Source organism: Cinclus cinclus, chromosome 1 (assembly GCF_963662255.1).
Source record: "Cinclus cinclus chromosome 1, bCinCin1.1, whole genome shotgun sequence".
NCBI lineage: Eukaryota > Metazoa > Chordata > Aves > Passeriformes > Cinclidae > Cinclus > Cinclus cinclus.
In genome coordinates, this window is record NC_085046.1 from 14,167,686 (window position 1) to 14,186,729 (window position 19,044).

General features: G+C 40.1%; 1 protein-coding gene across 1 annotated transcript in view; it reads left to right on the forward strand.

Annotated features, from left to right (window-relative positions):
- ARHGAP12 (Rho GTPase activating protein 12) overlaps positions 1-12,874 on the forward strand; it is a 68,670-nt gene extending 55,796 nt beyond the window's left edge. Inside the window, exons 9-17 of the mRNA XM_062506916.1 lie at positions 244-345; positions 709-807; positions 3,328-3,430; positions 4,400-4,519; positions 7,369-7,467; positions 9,486-9,563; positions 10,320-10,454; positions 10,724-10,826; positions 11,248-12,874. Coding sequence (XP_062362900.1) covers positions 244-345; positions 709-807; positions 3,328-3,430; positions 4,400-4,519; positions 7,369-7,467; positions 9,486-9,563; positions 10,320-10,454; positions 10,724-10,826; positions 11,248-11,422 — 1,014 coding nt within the window. The 3' untranslated portion in view covers positions 11,423-12,874. The remainder of the gene's footprint in view (positions 1-243; positions 346-708; positions 808-3,327; positions 3,431-4,399; positions 4,520-7,368; positions 7,468-9,485; positions 9,564-10,319; positions 10,455-10,723; positions 10,827-11,247) is intronic.
- Positions 12,875-19,044: the final 6,170 nt, after the last annotated feature.

The window sequence follows — 19,044 nt, forward strand, 5'->3', positions numbered from 1 at the left end:
TAAATTTGCGAAATTTTGAGGGCTTTAAGTTAAGCAGGTTGTAATAGACGTGCTTAAAGGTTGTTCTGTGGAAGATTTTTTTGTTTTCCTGGTGTCATGCCTGTTGATTTGTGGCAAAGTACTGTATCTGGTTTAAGTTATATAGACTGTAAATAATACATGTAATGTTTAAAACATGGCAGGCCTGTAGAGAATTACCTCAGGTTTAATTTTATCATCGTTGTTCCTAATTTTTTCCAGAAGTTTGGTGTTAATCAGTCTAAGCCAGAATTTACAGTGGATCTCAAAGGGGCCTTGATTGACTGGGCCTCAAAGGACAAATCCAGCAAAAAGAATGTTATTGAGGTAAATTATTTTATTCTATTTAAAAGCAGAATAATATGCAGTTTAATTACTGGTGTAAGAATTTTTCTTTACATTTAGAATCAGAAACTCGTAAAACTGAGTTTTATCCACTTTTACCTGCTTAAATACAGCTGTTATCCTAGTACCTGCAAGAAATCTCCATTTTTAATATGTCTGTATGGGATATGCTTCTCAATTTTAAGTAGACTGTTAATGGCTGTTCTCACTGGTGAATGTTCCTGATTGGCTGTGTATTAGCTAGCAATTTTACCAGTGAGAAGTTTAATTTGATTTAGGTAATTTTACTTTTGAACTGTAGTGTGTTTATCACTTCTGATGATGTCTGTTTTTATTTTTTTAAAGCTAAAAACTCGCCAAGGTACTGAGCTCTTAATTCAGTCAGATAATGACAGCTTTATTAATGAATGGTATAAAGTTCTTAACTACACCATCAATAATCAGGTATGTATTTAAATCTTGAAGGTTATATTTTCATGGTGATATTACTTAGTAAACGATTTGATGTAGCAACTTCTAAAGCTTCATGTGCATCTTCTTTTACTGATTTTCTTGAAAGCAGGCAGGAGTTTGAGGATATGGCAGTTCCAGGGGGTAGTGAGTGAAATATAATTAATAGTGGCAAAGGAAGAAAGATGGTCGACTGGCTTAAGATCCAGGAGGTGTGGGCTGGTGTCCATCCCAGAAATGAACTTCATTCTGTGTCCAAATACTTGCTCTGTCTCAGTAACCTGAAAGGTTCTGATAGAGAGGGAATAAAGGGGGAGGATGGCGAAGGGACAACTTCATGACATTCATTGTTAGCATTTGATACGGCTTCTCACTCACTATGGCTGCACTGAACTGCAAATTAAAAGCCCTGGCAAAATACTGTATTGTCTCCTCTTATCTGACAGCATAATGCCAAGTATTTAATTATCAGAGAAGTACTCAAGCATTTGCTTTTGATACTGCCAAACAAGATTAACCATTTTTTAATTCAGAAGTTGGAGGAGATCTTGGAGAAATTATTGCTCTTATACCAAGTTTAGTTAATGTGTATACTTACTTTTTAATAGTTTCAGGCTTGGCTGCTGTCCATAAGCTCCAGTTTTGCTGCTTTCAATGCCAGTCAGTGGCTTTCATCTCTCTTAGCTCTGATAGTGCTTTTCACATATGGGTGTTTTCCAGCAAAACACAGCAAGTTAATATGAATGGTTCAGTTTCTTTTTGAGTGCTCGTGGTTTAGGTTCCTAGTCTTCTGCTCTGTCCTGGTATGGAAATGTCATGGCCCTTAATAACCAGGCAAGGAAGGCAATGTCACCAGTGACACCCTTCTGTCTGCCCTGTGTAACCCAACTGAGGCAGGCCTCTTCTTCCCTGCTTGAAGATGAGTGAAGATGCAAAGGCTGAGACATGCTGGGATGTGAGTGGGGTATTATGTGTTAGGTTGAGGAAGTGAATGGTGGAATAAGGAGAGTTTATCAGCACTCTGGAGGAAAGGGTGATGTATACTGCTGGGAGCTGGTAGTCAAGAGACCCAAGACTACAAGGCGTAAGTCAAGGAAGTGTATTGATAATTTGAAGCACTGAAGCTTTGGGAACAAAAATCCATCCGATCTAAATCCAACTTCTAATTTTGGGAAGTTATTTGGAAAGTTTTGGTAATAGCAGCTGTGATCTTTTTCCCATGGCCCAGGCACTATTGCTAGCATGACAAGATCTTCGTCAAAACAAAGGGCAGATCACATTCTGTTCTTTTTGCTCCCTCAGGCTGCTGTTGTGGCAATACCCTGAGCAAGAGAAGCAGCTACCTGCACAGGATGTGCCTGCTCTTTTTTAAATATAGAAATTTCCAAGTTACTACTTTAGACTTGTTGCATGGTACAAACTAGATCCCAGATGACTTTTTTCTCAAAGCATTTAATAGGTTAAAACCCTAAAAAGCTTTGAGACCTCCTGAAGTGTGGCAGAGGATCCTTAATGTGGACATTATTTGGGCAGCTGATCTTCGATATGCAAAAAGGCTATCCAAAGCTTTTGAAAAGGAATGAAGGTGTTTAAAGGTAGTGCTGCTCTACAGGTTAAAGTGCAGCATTAGTCATGCTGCTGCTCACTCAGTGCTCTGGAGGTTTCCTTACATGTAAAAGAGGCCACTCTGGAGTCAGATTTTGGCAACTGCCTAGCAGTCCAGTTCACTTCAGTTGAACTGAAGTAAGACATACACAGTTTGGGAAGGGAATATGTTGTACTGAAACTGAGGAAGTTTCTTTCCCCATTTCCTGGTATGTCTGCAGTTGTGCACGTAGCATGGAGTGGAGGTAGGATCAGCAGACTCTGGTACCTGCCTCCACACTTCAACATGATCTATGTTTTTACTTGACAATGTTTAATGAGATTATGCTGAGATAGCAGGAACACAGGACAAGAATTTTAGGCACTGGTACACTTAGTTTTCAGAGTGAATTCAGTTTTGACTGGAGTGAGATTTTCCAACTGATAGTTCTATTTGCTATTAAAAATTTTTACTTCTAGAGAAAACAAATTGGGTAAATGCTTTAGAATTTTTTTTTGCACTTTATCAGTCAGGAATTTCTGTGGCAGACCATTAAATAGCTGATGTTTGTCTATTGGATTTGGAAAATAAATCCAACTGAAAATCACCTCTGTTGTTTATTGGTTGATGTAATGAAGTGCTATCATGAAAGGCTGGTTGTACTTTGTTCAGTGTCCAAAAACATTTTCTTTGAGTCTTGTGATGAAATAGTGTTTTTCAAAGTTACTTGCTCTGTCAATGAGAGTGGTGTTGTCTCTGAAGATGAGAGTTCAGGAAAGAACAAACAATGTCGTTATATGTCAATAATATAATATATTATTATGGGGGGAAATTGTGTATTGTAGAGCTGTCTGCAGGAAATACGTGTGGTAATGATGTATTTTCTGAACTGGCAGACTGAGCACTGCATATCTTCTTAAACCCAACAGGTAATAGAGTCTGATGAAGCATTAGATGATGAGGTACCAGATTCCCCTGGAGTGGAAAAACAAGACAAAGAGAAAGAAAATAAAGACTCTAAGAAACTTCGTTGTGAGTTGAAAATTTCCCATTAGCTGATTCTAGCAATGCTAGTTTTCATTTTCTGCATCTTCAGTATTATGTGTAAATAGGGAAGTAAAGGACAGCTGAAACTACTTAAGTTTGGAAACAGTCTTAACCTAGTTCATTCGATATCTTGATGCCACTTGGTAAATTTTCTTCCATGTTTTATTAATCATACTTTAAAAAAGGAAGAAGAAGAAAAGAAGTGTGAAATCTCTTTAGCTCCTGTTGTATGACACATTTAAAACAGGAAAATAAGCAATGGTGAAATGAATTATTTTCAAGGTGTTGTCAAATGCACAGAAATAGTATCTGACTTTTATAAATAGTTTTGAATAAGAACTCTTTTGTCGTTTTACAGTTTGGAATTTTGTTTTATCTGTGGCACAGCATCTGTAAATATTTGCTCTATTAACTCTGGCTGCAATTTTGCTAAGTTACTGCTGATGTATTGGCTGTTCAGAGAAACAAAACATTTTTAATTACACCCTCAGAATTTTGGAGCTAAATGTCTTTTAGATGCAGGAATTAACTTCCAGTGCACAGAAATTCTTTAATCAGACTGACTGTTTTGTGTCTTTTCCTTCCAGGCTCTATATGTAATTTTCAAAAAAAGTCATTATTTCTTACAAGATAGTTAACCTAATGAGAGGCAGGACTGGTTTTGAAACATAGCTGCATTTTTAAATTTCCATATCAATTTCATACATAAGCTACTGTTTTGTTGGCTTTTCAAGTTTTTAGTGACAGGGATGTCTCTTGGCAGTTTGAAAAATTGATGCTATTTGCATGAAGTTCCAGAAAGTTACGGAAAAAATTAGGGATGCGTTGCAAATTTGAATAGTTTTTTGGGTGTTCTGGAGTGTAACTATTTTTTGCTTTTAATGTTGGTTCCTTGGCTGATATATGCAGTGTTGGTTCTGTGAGTAGTAATGTTAAACGTGTTTCTCTTTTCAGCAGTGAAAGCACCCAGCAATATAGATTCCACAGATCAGAAGAAGACCAAAACAAAGCTCAAGAAGTTTCTTACACGGCGCCCTACATTACAAGCTGTCCGTGAAAAAGGCTACATTAAGGGTAAATGAACCTTTTTAACAAAGGACATAATTTGAAACGCTGAATTTAGTAGTTCATGTGTAAAATGGGGTTAAAATGGTCTAGTTTCAGAGTAAAATACATGTGTATAGTTGGTTTAACAAAAGTCTTGGCTGTATAGTGGAACTGGTGATTGCTGTACTTTTGAGTGCTGTTACTAGCCATTAAACTGCTCGGAGGATGCCCTCTCCTTCGGCTCACTGCTGGCCAAACTGCAGTGAAAACAGTGAAAACAGGGGCCCAGGAACGCCTTTGGACTCGGACTCTAGCTAAGGAGCACTGCATTCCACCCTTCTGAGCTGGAAATCCAGATATCTGACCCTCACTTGTGCAAACAGGGGAAAGAACAGCCCTTTGGGTACAAAGCTGAGTGCATGTGCTCACCTGTTCCACAAGGGTGTTTTAGTCCGTGTGGAACCAGACAATCATGTGCCGTATCATAAGAAATGAAATACTTAGGAAAACCAGGATGAGGTTACAGGAGTCTTAAGCATCGTTTTCCCATAACCTTTTTTGAATGTATGCATTGTTTTAATTGTTTCATGAAGAGTGTTACTGATACTCTTGAATCAAAGTTATGAAAGGTTTCTTTTTGTCACGCTTGTAGAAATTTGAGAGAACAGTATTTGCACAGGTTTAAGTTAATGTGTTTGTGTAAATTATTGACTTGGTACTCATTGTAAAACTTCATTTATTTATTTATTTGTATGCTTTAGCAGGACTTGTAGGTGGTGCTCTACTAGGGTCAAAATAGCATATGGGTAGGCAAATACCAGACCAAATCCTACTGTGATTTGCCTCACTGCATACTTTAACAGGTGTGCTTCTGTTGCATGTGGCGTTTGATATATTTGTGTATCTGCAAATATAATTTACTTGTAAATGATGGAAATTTTCATTGGAATAGGGAAATATTATTCCCAGACTTTGACGTTTTGCTCTGCTTTACAACTTAGTATTCATGTCATGGCTCAGTGAAATAACTTCTGACGTTGGCAAGAGTGAACACTAAGCCAAGTTTAATTTGTACATGTGCATGCTGATGGTTGGATTTTTTAATAAAGGCCTTAAGGAATGAAGAGTTTGGTTTTTATTTAAAAGCATGGTGTAAGTTTTTAAAGTTGGATTTACAGCTTTACATTTATTGTGTGAATGAAGAATACAGAAGTCTTCATTTAAAAGCCCAGTGTACTTTTGTGGCTGCTGCAGAACAAGCTTAGTAAATGGAAAGCTTGGCAAATCCAGTGTGACCAGAAAAATTAGTGAAAAGTTCTGGAAGAAAAAATCCACTTGAAACAGCATGCACTAAGTGGAGAAGTAACTGTGTTAAAGTTTTCTTACATGGAAAGTCAAAAGTACAGAAATTACTTTTAAGATGTGAAGAAAAAATACTCCTCCTGTATATGTTGAAGTTATTAAAGTCAAAGGCAATTGTAGCAAATTACTTTGTTACATGCTACTATTTTCTTCTGCTACCTAATCTGCATTGCTTTACCTGCCACAGCTGCATGCTAGCCTGGCTTTCTGCTGCGTGGGCTTTTTCAATCCTTTGCTACTGATTCTGCTTATAAAGCTCGCTGCGTGAGTAGCTGCCACAGCACTCAGGTGATGTGGACCACTGGCCTCATCATATCCAGCTAATAATGCCATTAAATGCCCATTTTCATACTGTAAAAATTGGTTTGATGTGAAGTTTGGCTTTCCCAAAGCACTAGTCAAGTTGAAGAGTTGTTAATCTACTGAAATTACTGAACATGAAAAATGGGCTAGATGCTGTGCATGATGCAAATGCAAGAGCAGTCTCTTTTGCAGAAGCTCTGAAGTAAGATACACCAGATTCTGGGAAGATGGCCACTTATGAACCTAATTTAACAGAGTAAACAAACCAACAAACACCCCTTCCCTTTAAGAGTGGGATCTTTGCTTCTCAAGATCCCGTGTCACCCTCATGCATCTGAACAGAAGAGGCCATCTATTATTTGGGCATCTTTGATGAAAGCCATAAAAATGGACCTATCAAAGACTTTGGTGATAACAGTCTGAGCAAGAAGAATTAACGTGTTGCTAAAATTCACTGAGACATTGCAAGATTCTCTTCTCTGTCCAAGCTGATTTTCATTTTTGCTCCACTTTATGATGGAAAATACTCTCCCTGGGTTGAGTAGTTTTGAAAACAAGACTCAGATTTACCATTGTCCATAGATATCTGTATATAGATTCAGACCTTGCAGCCAGGTTGCCTATTCATGGTCAGACTTGCATCCATTCAGAGCTCTGAGCTAAAAGTCCGTCATTTACAAATTTATGTCAGAAGACTCTGTGTTAAAGTGAATATATAGTGCTGTGTTAAACAGTGGGTCCAATGAAAGATGACATTTTGCAGAGTTACTTCCCAAGCAATGCCAAAAGCTTTCACTCCAGTTAAAGATCATTATCTCTTCGAATTTTTAACAAATATTGCAATAAATACATGTTGAACTTGGGACAGGAATGGAGTGTAATGGGACACATTTGAATCCATTAAATTTCTTATAGCATTATTGATGAAATTACTCTTAAAAGTATCACCTGATGGATTAAAATGATTTCAGTAGCAAAACTTCCTTTCTTGGAGGCTCACATTTGGGTAGCTGTTGACTCTCTTCTTACTGGGAGCTTTTTCTCGCTGGGAGCTGCTGAGAACTCTTTTCAAAACTTTCCTGTTTCCTCTCCAATGCTGCAACAATTGTATCCAGTAGACTTTGCCCTTTGTAGGGGTTTGTTTTAACCTGAACTAGTTCTGTCACTCGAGTCCTGTTCCGCTGTAAATCAGTCTCTTTACTTGGTTCCAGATCAAGTTTTTGGTTCAAATCTCACCAGCTTGTGTCAAAGAGAAAACAGCACGGTGCCAAAGTTCGTGAAGCTGTGCATTGAGCATGTTGAGGAACATGGTATGGTTGAATTTTTTTGTTTACAAATCTCTCTAGCTCACCACTCTTAATGTTGAAAATTTTAATCTTCAAATACTGTTGGTTTATCTGGGGACAATAATCTGAAACTTGTATCTGGAGTTAGCATTGTGTTTTCAAGAGTGAAGACATAGGTGGGATCCAAAGTGGGGAGAGGGGAGGAAATCTTTTATCTGAGAAGCTGATCTGCTGCAGTATATTTCAAGCTGAGGAGAAGGCAGGATAGGCTCCAAGGGAAGAGGGATTACAAGAAGTAGTAGAAGAGCTCATCAGGTTGGGTTTTTTTTCAGATTAAAAGTGAGACTATTGAAATGCAACTGTTCATTTTTGGAATGTTTAAACATGCTAACAATCACTTCCTTCCTTGGAGTGAACTTTTTCCTAAAAGTTTTGTTCCTGCTCTGTCTATGCACTGACTGCCAGAAGACCAGTCTGTTGGTTTGATGCCCTTCAGCCAGTTGCACAAATTGCTAAATTTTATGCAATTCTGGAGATTACCAGTGTCCACATATTGACTCAGTTATTGTCTGCTTTCATTGAAAATATGCATTTCCTACCTAATAACTGAGAACTGTTTGTTTGAGAGCTACATGTGACATTCTGGGTTGTCTGCTATAAAACACATCTTCACATTTTTGTTGAAAATTCGTCAGTTGTGTCTCCTGACATGACTGTAGTCCCTGTGGGTTTTCTTGTCTTTTTCTTGCTGTTGTCTTTGCCTTATCTCTTGGAAAACATGACTGAGAGGGGATTATGGCATCTCCATAATCATCATTCAGATATTTACTGGTCCATTTATCTGAGAACATTCTCTTGAGTATCAGGGTAAGTGTTACAGGGGAATACATGTGAATTCTAAGGCATCTTCCATGGGAACTTCATTTAGCCTGCCGTCCTCTTTGTCAGTGCTTCTATCTTACGGTCTGGGAGGGGAGAAAAACTGCTTCCATTGCATTACTCCAGTTTGACAAACTGCCACCTTGCTTGTGGCAACAGGCTTTATTCCATTTGTGATCTGAAAATTGTGAGAAAGGGATTATTTTGCTTTGTTCCTTTTTTTTATTTCTTTTTTATTTTTAAGGCAGGACTGCAGTGAAGATAGTGAAGTTTTCCTTTTTTAAGTACCTAAGGGGAAGCTGACAGAAATGAACAGCTTTTTTTTCCCTACCTCTCCAACTCTTCTTCCTTCTACCAATACACTTCAAATCAGTTCTTTCTGTAAAGGAATGACTAGTGGATTATGGGGAAAAGGGATATGTCAGATGGTGCTGGTAACTGTGCTGTGTTGCATCAGACAACTCCTTGAGGAGCTACAGGGACTTGCAGGTATTCTGGCAACACTCATCCTCTCAGTGGCACTGACTCACCTGCTGCATCCAAGTGGCTTTTCAGATAAATTCTTTACCTCCTAATCACTGCTGAGTAACTGCAATAGCAACTACAGAGACACAGTTTTCTTCTTTACCGGTCGACTGTGCAATCCAGCAAGGCAAGGGCTGCCCATTTAATTCTGTAGGGTATTGGGTAGCTCTGAGTGTGCATGTACATCATTCCTTCTCTATGTGAACCTGGTCACTTGACAACTTTGAGATGCTCTCTGTGCATGATTTGATTGGATTTTTCTTAACCGTACATTAAAAATTGAACATTGTATCCACAAAATACCTGGTTATTGCATGTTAGACTCCCATGTATTCCCTGCCCACCCACCAAGAGCATCTTAAACATGACATCTGATCTCACTGGGGAAACTTGGAGCTCTTGCCTCATTACTACTTGAATAGGAAGTTTTAGAGATTACTTTGACCTCGATGCTGCCAGACTTGTGTCAGCAAATTAAACCTCTTCTGTCTTATATGCCCTGCTGCCCATCAAAACAAGCTAGTTTAACTTAATATTTCTTTGTTACAAGGTGGGTTTCCTTTGCTTTTAATTTTGCTGAGTAGACCTATATATATTCCTTTGTAAGGCATTAAAATGGATTTATCCCTTTGTTTCAGGATTAGATATTGATGGCTTATACAGAGTTAGTGGCAATCTTGCAGTGATACAGAAGCTGAGATTTGCAGTCAATCATGGTAAGGTTACAACAATTATATTACAATAGCATATATTTTCAGATTGTTGAAGTTCATAGAAAGCTAAGGAATAAGATTTCTCTGTAACTGAAGTATGTAATGGGAAAAGACTGTCATCTTCAAAGTAAAGTTACATCAGAATTACAGAACTGACTATGTAACATACATCACTTGAAAAACCTGGTATTCTGGAGTCTCGTGTGGACCACAGAGGTTTTGCTAGACCAGAATTCTAAAAGAAGGTGGTAATAAAATTTGAGGAAGGGGGATTATTTCAAACAAAATAACTCACTACCTTTTGGAAAAACAGCAAGCATATTAAGTTTCCACTAGCACTAAAATTGTAAGTTAATTTTTTAGTGAGATTTGCTACTGCCTTTTAGTGGGAGGAGGGCTTAGCTCCTCTTCACTGTACTCTGTGTATAAAAACTTGTCTTTTGGCAGTATCTTAGTGCAGCCCATCCACAATCTGACCTCTTGTTTCCTGATTTTGTGTTGTGTCAGCAGCTCCTGTTCCCTTCTGGAGAATGCCCTAGGAGTAGGGGAACTGTATGTAGTGCAGTAGGCAGAGTTTAGCCATCTCCATCTGCTGCTGCAGCTCTGTATCCCAGAAAGGGATATGGAATGTGCTGAAGCAGAGCAAGTCTTCACTGCTTTGAAAGCAATAAGTACAGAAGAATAGTTGAGTTAATTAAAAAAAAAAATAGCTTTTATAGTTGAAGAATTGTCATTAATTATTTATTTATTTTCTCTTAGATGAGAAGCTGGACTTGAGCGACAGTAAATGGGAAGATATACATGTCATTACAGGAGCTCTAAAAATGTTCTTCAGAGAATTGCCAGAGCCACTGTTCACTTACAACCACTTCAATGACTTCGTTAATGCAATTAGTAAGTCGGGAGAACTTGCATATATGGTGTTTGGATAAGTCCTGTGCAATTTTTAAAATTATTTTGGACGTCAGAAGGTTTTGGTTTGTGAACAGGGAGGCTTGTCTGGAATTGCCTGTCTGCGATGCCGGGGCCGGCCGGGAGGTGGCAGTGCCCTATCTCGGATTGGCACTGCAAACCCTGCTTTTCGTTCCCAGCCTCTTAAATTCTGTGCTAAAGTTTTAAGCAAAAAAACTGAACTTTTGTTTCTCAACCTCACCCTTTTGCAGAGCAAGAACCAAGGCAGCGTGTCCCTGCTGTTAAAGACTTAATCAAACAGTTGCCGAAACCAAATCAGGACACGATGCAGGTACTCTTTAGACACCTAAAAAGGTAAGTAACAGATAGAAGGAAAGGCTTTGTGTTGCTGATCCTCCCTTAAAGATAAAGAATCCAATTCAAAGTACCAAGTGACTGTTCTTACTGCATTTTTTTAATATTGGACTTGATAAAAGCAGTGTATCAGTCTGTTTGGATATGAGCTTGCAGAGCACCAGGCTTGAGACAGTATGTTTCATAGTTGTGATGTTTGCTGCCAAGTCCTTTAGAGGGACTGTGACAGGACCAAGAATGGCATTTCAAAACAAAACTTTTTTCATAGAGAGGGGAGTTACAGTAGCTGTATGTCCCAATAGCAAGACTATTCATTAAATAAATACTTGGAATAGCCATTTGCTTTGGGATGTGTCTTTTTCTGTCATCCTATTGCCCTAACACTGATAAATCTCTTTTGTGTATTTTTTTTCTCTTTCAGAGTTGTAGAAAATGGAGAAAAGAACCGAATGACCTATCAAAGTATAGCAATAGTTTTTGGTCCAACCTTATTAAAACCAGAGAAAGAGACTTGTAACATAGCAGTCCACACAGTATACCAGAATCAGATTGTAGAGTTAATTCTACTGGAGTTGAATTCTATCTTTGGACGCTGACATTTTTCTTGAAAAACAAACTGGAAGTGATGGGTTGGCATTAGTACTCCATCAGAAGGAAAACCTCTTGCTGTATATGATGTTTTATGTTTGTGGACCAAGCAGCAACTTGTTTTTTTGCACTTTTGGGGAGGAGAGAAACAGGAGAAATGTTTGACCACTTTAATGCAAATTAAAGATGACACTTCAGATTTCTTTGAAAAGTTCAATATAAAAATTTGAATTGAAAAGTTTATAGTTTGCCTTTTTTAAGTATCATTGGAAAAATTTAATATAGGTTAATACACTGGATTTCTCGGAGAGTAAAACTAATAATCTCAGACTGGATAATCTGGAACTTAGTCTCAAAATTCTTCCATATGACGGGGAAAAGTCCTACCATTTTTCCTGGTATGGAAAAATTCTGTGAAGTCACATCTTAAGCTTGTTTATTGCAATGTACTTAGATCTGTATGACACACTTTTCCCAGGGGTTTCTGCATGCAGTGACTGTCATAGACTTGTGCTAAAAATTTGCTTTAGTTATTCAAATCTAATTCTTCACTTGATATCTGCTGCCCTCTTTCCTTCCTTTTCTCCTGTTTTTCTGGGATGTTTTTGTTTTTTATTTTTTACTTATTTCTTACTTTCTTTTTCTCCCAGCAGCCTCTCTGGAAGTTTTTTGCTGCTTCATAGAGCCGCACACTATTACACTATTTCAAAAACTGAACTTGTAAAAATATCCAGCAATAGTTATTTGTCTTGGGACATAATAGAAGTAATATTTAATAGACATGTTCATTTTTTCAGGGTATGTCCTGAGCTAAGTCTTGTGTTATACTGATCTAAAGCTAAAGTCCTAAGTAAATATGGACTGTAACACTGTGTTGAGTTCTTGGTATAATGCTGTGGTAGTGGGAGTTCATTCTTGATGTAAATACAGGCTGTCCTTTTGATTCCTGTACATAATTCAGTTCCTGTATAGTTTAAGATCACTTTAGTCACACATTTCTAATCATGGGTAGATTAGCTACAGTAGCATATTTCCAGTGGATGTCTGGGTTTCAGCAGGGAAACAGGTTAAGGGGAGGGAGGGAGATCTAACTGTGTGCACTTTTAGATGTTAATTACATTTGCGGGCAAATAACTGTAATGCAAATGGTACTGGAGAAATACTGAGTGTGCTTGCTAAGTTGTTAATGCACTACAAGAAGAGCCTTTTAGGTTATTTAATATGTACAGGATACATTAGAGATATGTAATATGAATTCTAACAGCTACAGATAGTGAAAGTCATGTTTTGATAGATAGCATTGTGGATTCCATCAAACATCTAAATTTAAGATTTTCTTTTTACATTAATGTAGAATAATTTGTAAAATTGGTTTTGAAAGATTTTGTTACAGGGAGCATGGTCTGCTGAAGATTTTTTTAAATGTATTTTTCTAGACTAACTGCTGTATCTGACATATTTGTTATGTCTAACCTGAATAAAGAAAACCAGTAGTTCTTTTAGAGTTTACCATACCCACTTCAGCCAACACGAACCCCCTTTAACAAGACCGATGTATCTTACTCCTTAGCATGGATGGATACCACTTGTGACAAAGATCTGTCACACTGGACTGAAGTATGAATGCCTACTTTATAACCTGAAAATTTTAGGAACTTCCCAGTCCCCTTCTTTCACAACTTGAATTGTAACATGAGGTTCAGAGAGAGCAGAATTAATTTATGGATATAAATTCGCAGTCCTTAAAACACATCCCAGCTTGGAGCCTGCTGTACAGGAAACAGTTATGTAGAGGAAGGGGGGATTGTGTCAGTAGCCTTAGGTCTGCTGTGTCCCTCTCACAGCCAGCCCTGGCTGGCAGCAGAGGGGATGTGTGGTGACACACTGAGCTGTAACCAGACTGATGGTTACAAGAATTTCACGAGCACAGGGCTTGCATGAAAAGTTTTTGGAGATGAGCGAGAAGATTAGTAACCTTGTGGCTTTCTCAGTGTCTTCTTGTGGTAATGGTGAAGTCTTGTGGTTTGTTGCAAAGCGACCTGGGTGAGAGCTGTGAAAGCCCTGTCTGAGCAGTGTGCTGTCAGCCTCCCTCGGGGCTGTCACAGCGAGCGGTGCTGAGCCCGTGCCCTAACCTGCTAGAAAATATCGACAGAGTTGGAATCTGTGGCTGTACATTATTCAAACCCTGTCTTTGGCTGTAAAGAAATAATTCCTGCTGCTACCTGAGAGGGCTTGTTCACTGGTCACCTTTTGTTGCGAGTGTTACCTTTTTCAAAGGAAGAATGCCTTTTTAAAGCAATTTGATAATGAGGATGTCACACTTTTCCTTGTATTCCCCAAAAATAAAGCATTTTGTTACTACAGTATTGAGTATGGTTTTGTGCAGTGGTCTTAATATTCTAACTTTTAGTTTGGGGAGGGGAGAGGATTCTTTTTATTTGGAAGGAATAAAGGCAAACACTTGAGACATTCAGGAAGAGGAGGAATTCCAAGCTGATGGTATATTTGTTGTGACCAACATGAAACTCTGTATGTGATCATATTAGATTTCTTCACTGCTTGAAAGATTTTGTCTTGTTCCTGTAGTTAGCTTTCTTTTAAATAATTAAAATGAGGGATTTGCACAAACACACCAGGGGTAAGCTGTGTGTATCAGATGAAACATAGTTAATTTTATATATTCTATATCAGATTTGGTTCTGGTCTAAAGTAAATTTAAAGCCTGAATATAAATTTTTTTGGCCCATAACTACTCGAAGGATACTGGAGGTCCAACATTATGTGTTGGTGCCGGCTGAAATTTTTGTTCCAGATCTAGATTTGTGTTCAGCTCTATAGTTCAGCTACACAGCAGCAGTACCAAGCAACTCTCAGGCCTCCTTGATCTGTACTGGTAACAGCTTGCTTAACTTTGAAGCTGGAGAGAGACGTGGACACAAAAAAGACAAGGCAAATATGCACAGTCATTTCATGTAAACTAATTTTTTAAGTCGGAGTTGCATGCAGGAAGCTTTATTTACTTGCAAGTGGATAGGTCCTGCTTACTGTCCAGGCTCAGGAACGCCTCCCTGTCTTCGCAGAAATCCATGATAAATTCCCTTTGTATTCCACTCACTGTTGTTGAATCCTGGCAAGCGAATCCTTGCAGCCTGAGAGAGAAGGGAGTTCAGAGGTTATGCAGTATCACTTTATTCCAAGGCCGAGCTGACTTTTTTCCCCTTAAAGGGAACAGCTTTATTTAGCCCTAAAGTGGTGATATTTTCAGAATCAATTGGTTAATTCATAAGCCATAACGTAACGCAGGCACAGTAGGGCATTCTGCGGGCCCGGGGGGAGGGACAGCATGTCTGATGAGGCTGCCCGCAGCCGCTGGGGACAGGAGAGCTCCTCTGGAGAATCTTAATTAGCCTCCACAATTGGGAAGTTCTGTGGGCAAGCAGCTGGTAGTGCTGGATCAGGCCTTTACAAAAGTAGCCCTATGTGAATGTGGGACTTAAATGAACATTCCCCCCTCTCCCGCTCCCCCAGCATTCTTGTAAACAGAGCACTTGTAAAACAAGCTCACACTGTGTAACAAACCAACATGAAAGACATTCAGAGGCGACTTGGCCTCTCAGTCCTTTTTATTGCCTTGAGAATTAAATGGAAGCTCTAATATTAGTTTCCTACAACTTCTCCAAACAGATCCTAGTTCCTTAAGGTACTTAGCTGCTACTTAAAAAAAAAATAAAAATCCGTGCTGTGTTCAGCAAACTCAGAACCGCAAAGTGGAACAAGCAGGTATAGCGGCAGTTTTATTTCTCATAGAATCTCATCTTGCAGTTTATGACCCTAAAATATAGCGGCCTGTGGAGGGGGAGAGAGATCCTGAGTGTGGAAATAAGTAAATGCAGAACACTGAAGGCAACAGAAAAAGCAGGTGTGATGGACCAGCAAGATAGCAAAGAAACATTCACTTGGAGCTGCAGGAATCCAGGTCAGAGACCTGGGAGCGAGCCAGGCTGCCAGGAGTGTGGGCTGGATCTGCTTTTTATTTTCTCTTTTTCTTCCTTTGCACATGTTACAATGCAGATGAAGGGCCAGCTATGTTTTTTAAGGGTAATTTATTCTGTGAACAGGTGGAGTTCAGTAATGTTGCAAACCTGCCTTTCTCCATCTTTTCTGGAGCTGCTTTTATGTATCAGCTCCTCAGGGATGCACTTGTATCTAACTTCCTTGGACACAAACACCTGAGTGCTAATGGGAGTCAAGAACTATGTCCCTTCCCTATGTCCCTTTGTATTGCATCTGTGCAATACAAAAATAAACTTGTTCTCAGTTTGGCAGTGTTTTTCTGGTGGCACTGAGGGCCCCATCCAAGATCCAGCCCTTGTGGCACCAGATCCTGAGAAGCACAGTGGATCAAACTCCCACTCAAAGGTGGGAGTATACCAAAAAAATAAAGCTCCAAGCTAAACTATCTTCACAACTAGTTTAGATCTGCATGCAGAGTACAAATCTGTTCAGAATAGCTTGTTAATTGAAAGTGTGAATGAAACAGCTGTCCTCTAAAAAATTAAATACTGTAATTAAAAGCTGTCATTTTTTTATATCAGGTGTTGGAAGATACATGTTAAACATTGGTCATCCTGTCTAGTTCATCAAGTGCTGCAGCCAAATAACTGGAATCAAACCACTGGCAGTGTTTCCCAGCCACTGATGTGCCAGCACTCTCTGCTTTTATGAAGAGGGTGATGCTGAGCTGGTGGTGGCTTTGTGGCTTCCTGCATGCAAGTATTAGTTACTAATTAGTTGTTCCAGTAAAGGAGGTAACTAACCTAGAAAAAGAACTGAAAAATCACCTCTTTGCAAAAAAAACTCTCCGACCAGCCTGGGCTGGGCTGTGCAGGCATTTGACCTGCACGGTGCTGTCACCAAGCTTGCCTGCCTGCTGCAGGGATGCTCTCCCCTGGCACTGAGTGCATCTTCTGGGGGTGCTGGCCTTGCCAAGGCCTCTGCCAACACACATGTGTGACCTGCTCGACTTCACAGCTTTCTTCTGTGAAAAAACTGAGACATGGTTGTGCAGAATGTAATGCCTCTCCTCTGGCAGGTTGAAGGATGCCACTGTATTTTGTGCTATGAAGAAGCTGTTTCAGAGCTGAAGTGCTGTTCTCACTGATATGCTAGTCCTGATCTAATCCAGCTCGGACCTTTTGCTTCCTTATTTGTACAACAGCCTGGAGCCCAGGGGCTGGAATGTACTGTGCTCTGCCTGGAGCACTGCTTCCCTGGCAGAGGCTGAGGCATGGGCCACTCAGCCATAGACACTTCATCACAAAGCAGTCATCAGCGTAAAAGCATGGACTAGAGAATTAGAAAAATGTTCCTCTCCAGGTACTAGTTAAAGCAGGCTGTGTGTTGCTCCGTGTCACAGAGTGCCTGCTCTTCTCTGGTGTTGCAGAAATGTACGTAAGCTGAGCAATTAGATTTACATTTGGCACAGGGCTGGAGGAAAGCAATGTGTTTCCACGCAACCTTTGAATCCCGTCTGCATTGCTTGTGTAGGCTGAGCTGTGAGCCAGCTGCCAAGAGGACAGCACAATCTTCTGTTTGCATTAAAACACTGCAGCTGTAGGTCAGGATCATGCTTGTTGTTTTCTTTTGCCCGAGCTTCCCAGCCTGTCCCATTCCAATGCATTAAAATTAATAACTTTCTGTCCACCTTTCCTATTTATGGAATACAGCAGTTCTGTGCAGCGAGCCAAGTGTGCAGGGCCCTTGGGTACAGCTTCTTACCCTGTATACACATAATTTAGTTAAGAGGCAGAGAAGAGAGTTTATTATAAATATTGAACAGTGGGCGGCATCATTACCTTTTAAAAATCATAACTAACACCCCAGGTGGTTGTCCTAATGTGTTCTGGGCTTTCTTTGCATCCCTGAGTTGAAAAGAAAGCCTAAGCACATGAGGGCGGGATGCAGCACGACAAAATGTTGAGTGCTGCTGGTGGTGGCACAGCAAATTCCACTCTGCCAACATCAGTCTCAGATGGCAGGAGTGCTGCCCATGTTGTACAAGGCAGAGGCTGAGGACTAGAGCCTTTTCTTCATTCCTGCTGCCTTTCTCATTTGCTAGGTTGTGATCTAAGCTCATGGCATTATGCAGGCCAGACACCATCCTTGTAGCCATCCTCTGTCCTCTTGGGTTTTAGAGAATCTATGAATGGAATTGGCAGTAGCCCCCCTTTTAGCCATCCGTTTCCTTGTTCCTACTTGGCCCATTCATAGTCTATATCAAATGAAAGCACTTCTTCTGGCCAAAGGCTTTCTTCCCATTTTTGTCCTAAAGGAACACTGCTCAGTTGAGCAAACCTGCCTCATCACCCATGGCAGCACTCACAGCCCTGCTGGTGTGCAAATCACTCTGCTTGGCATCTCTAGGGACTTGTCCTTGGGAGGAGCAAAAGCTCACATTAACAGCTGATATATCAAAGTGCTCCAAAATTTGCACATCTACTCAGAAGTATTGGCAAGGAGAACTGGCATTAATTATCAGGGAGGAAAACATCATGGGCAGCTTCCCTGGGTCTGGGCAGAGAAGCTGTTTACTCTGACTCCTTTCCAGAACAAGTTGAGGTGGTATCAGCACCCAGGTAGGTCACTGCAACCCTTGTTATCCTTGTGAACAAAGCTTTTCTGAAGTGCCAGGGACAAGAGCAATGGTAGAAAGTGCTGCTCCTGAAAAGCCTGAAGCAGCACTGGCAGACTGCCTCCCTGGCTGTCACCAGGGCACTGCAAAGGGACTGCACTGACCCCCAAAAACAGACTTCAGAGAGGGAAGAAGAAGAGGAATGGCTTTTAGGAGCTGTCACCAAACCAGCAGCCCTGGCACGACCTGCTGTTTTCTCCCCAGAATGCCTCACCAAGCCTCACATGTATCCTGGACGGGGCCAAGGCCACAACATGGAGAGGACCCTGGGGTTCCCCTTCCCTCCTCTTGTCAGTATCCTTCCCTCTGCATCTCCCACAGTGGTAACCATGACCTGCCCTGTAGCTTCCATGAGTCAGGTTATCTGGGCAAGAACTGCCCCACCAGCTGTGCACTGGACAGACAAGGAAAAGTTGGAATTGCCTTTCTGCTCATGGCATGAAAGTCAACATTGAAGGACCATGCTGTTAGCTACCTTGTAGCAGCTGGAAGAAGTTCTGGACACCGAAACACCCAACACATCTAGCTTGATTATTATTTTGAAGACAAAGCTTGTTGTGACCATGAACTATTTAACTTTGAACTATTTAACTTTGTTAACTTTGTAACTCTGTAACTTAGCATCTTATAATTATGTAAAAAACAATTAAGGCTCTGAACATTCAGAACCAAGATTAAAATAAAGTACTAGCACATTTGGTGTAGTCTAGCAGATTTGGCTGACAAATTAAATGAACAAACAGAAGTGCTGTTTATCACTATTTTACATGAGCTGGTGATCAGCACTATGCCTGCAACACCAGGAAGAGCATGGCAAAGCTGAACTTCCTGTCATTTACAGGAACCCATGCAAAGTCTTAAATTAAAACCCTGTAAAGCCATTCAGTGGTAGTTTGGGGCTTAGTAATGATTTCCCCACAGTGCATTGCTGCGTGGAAG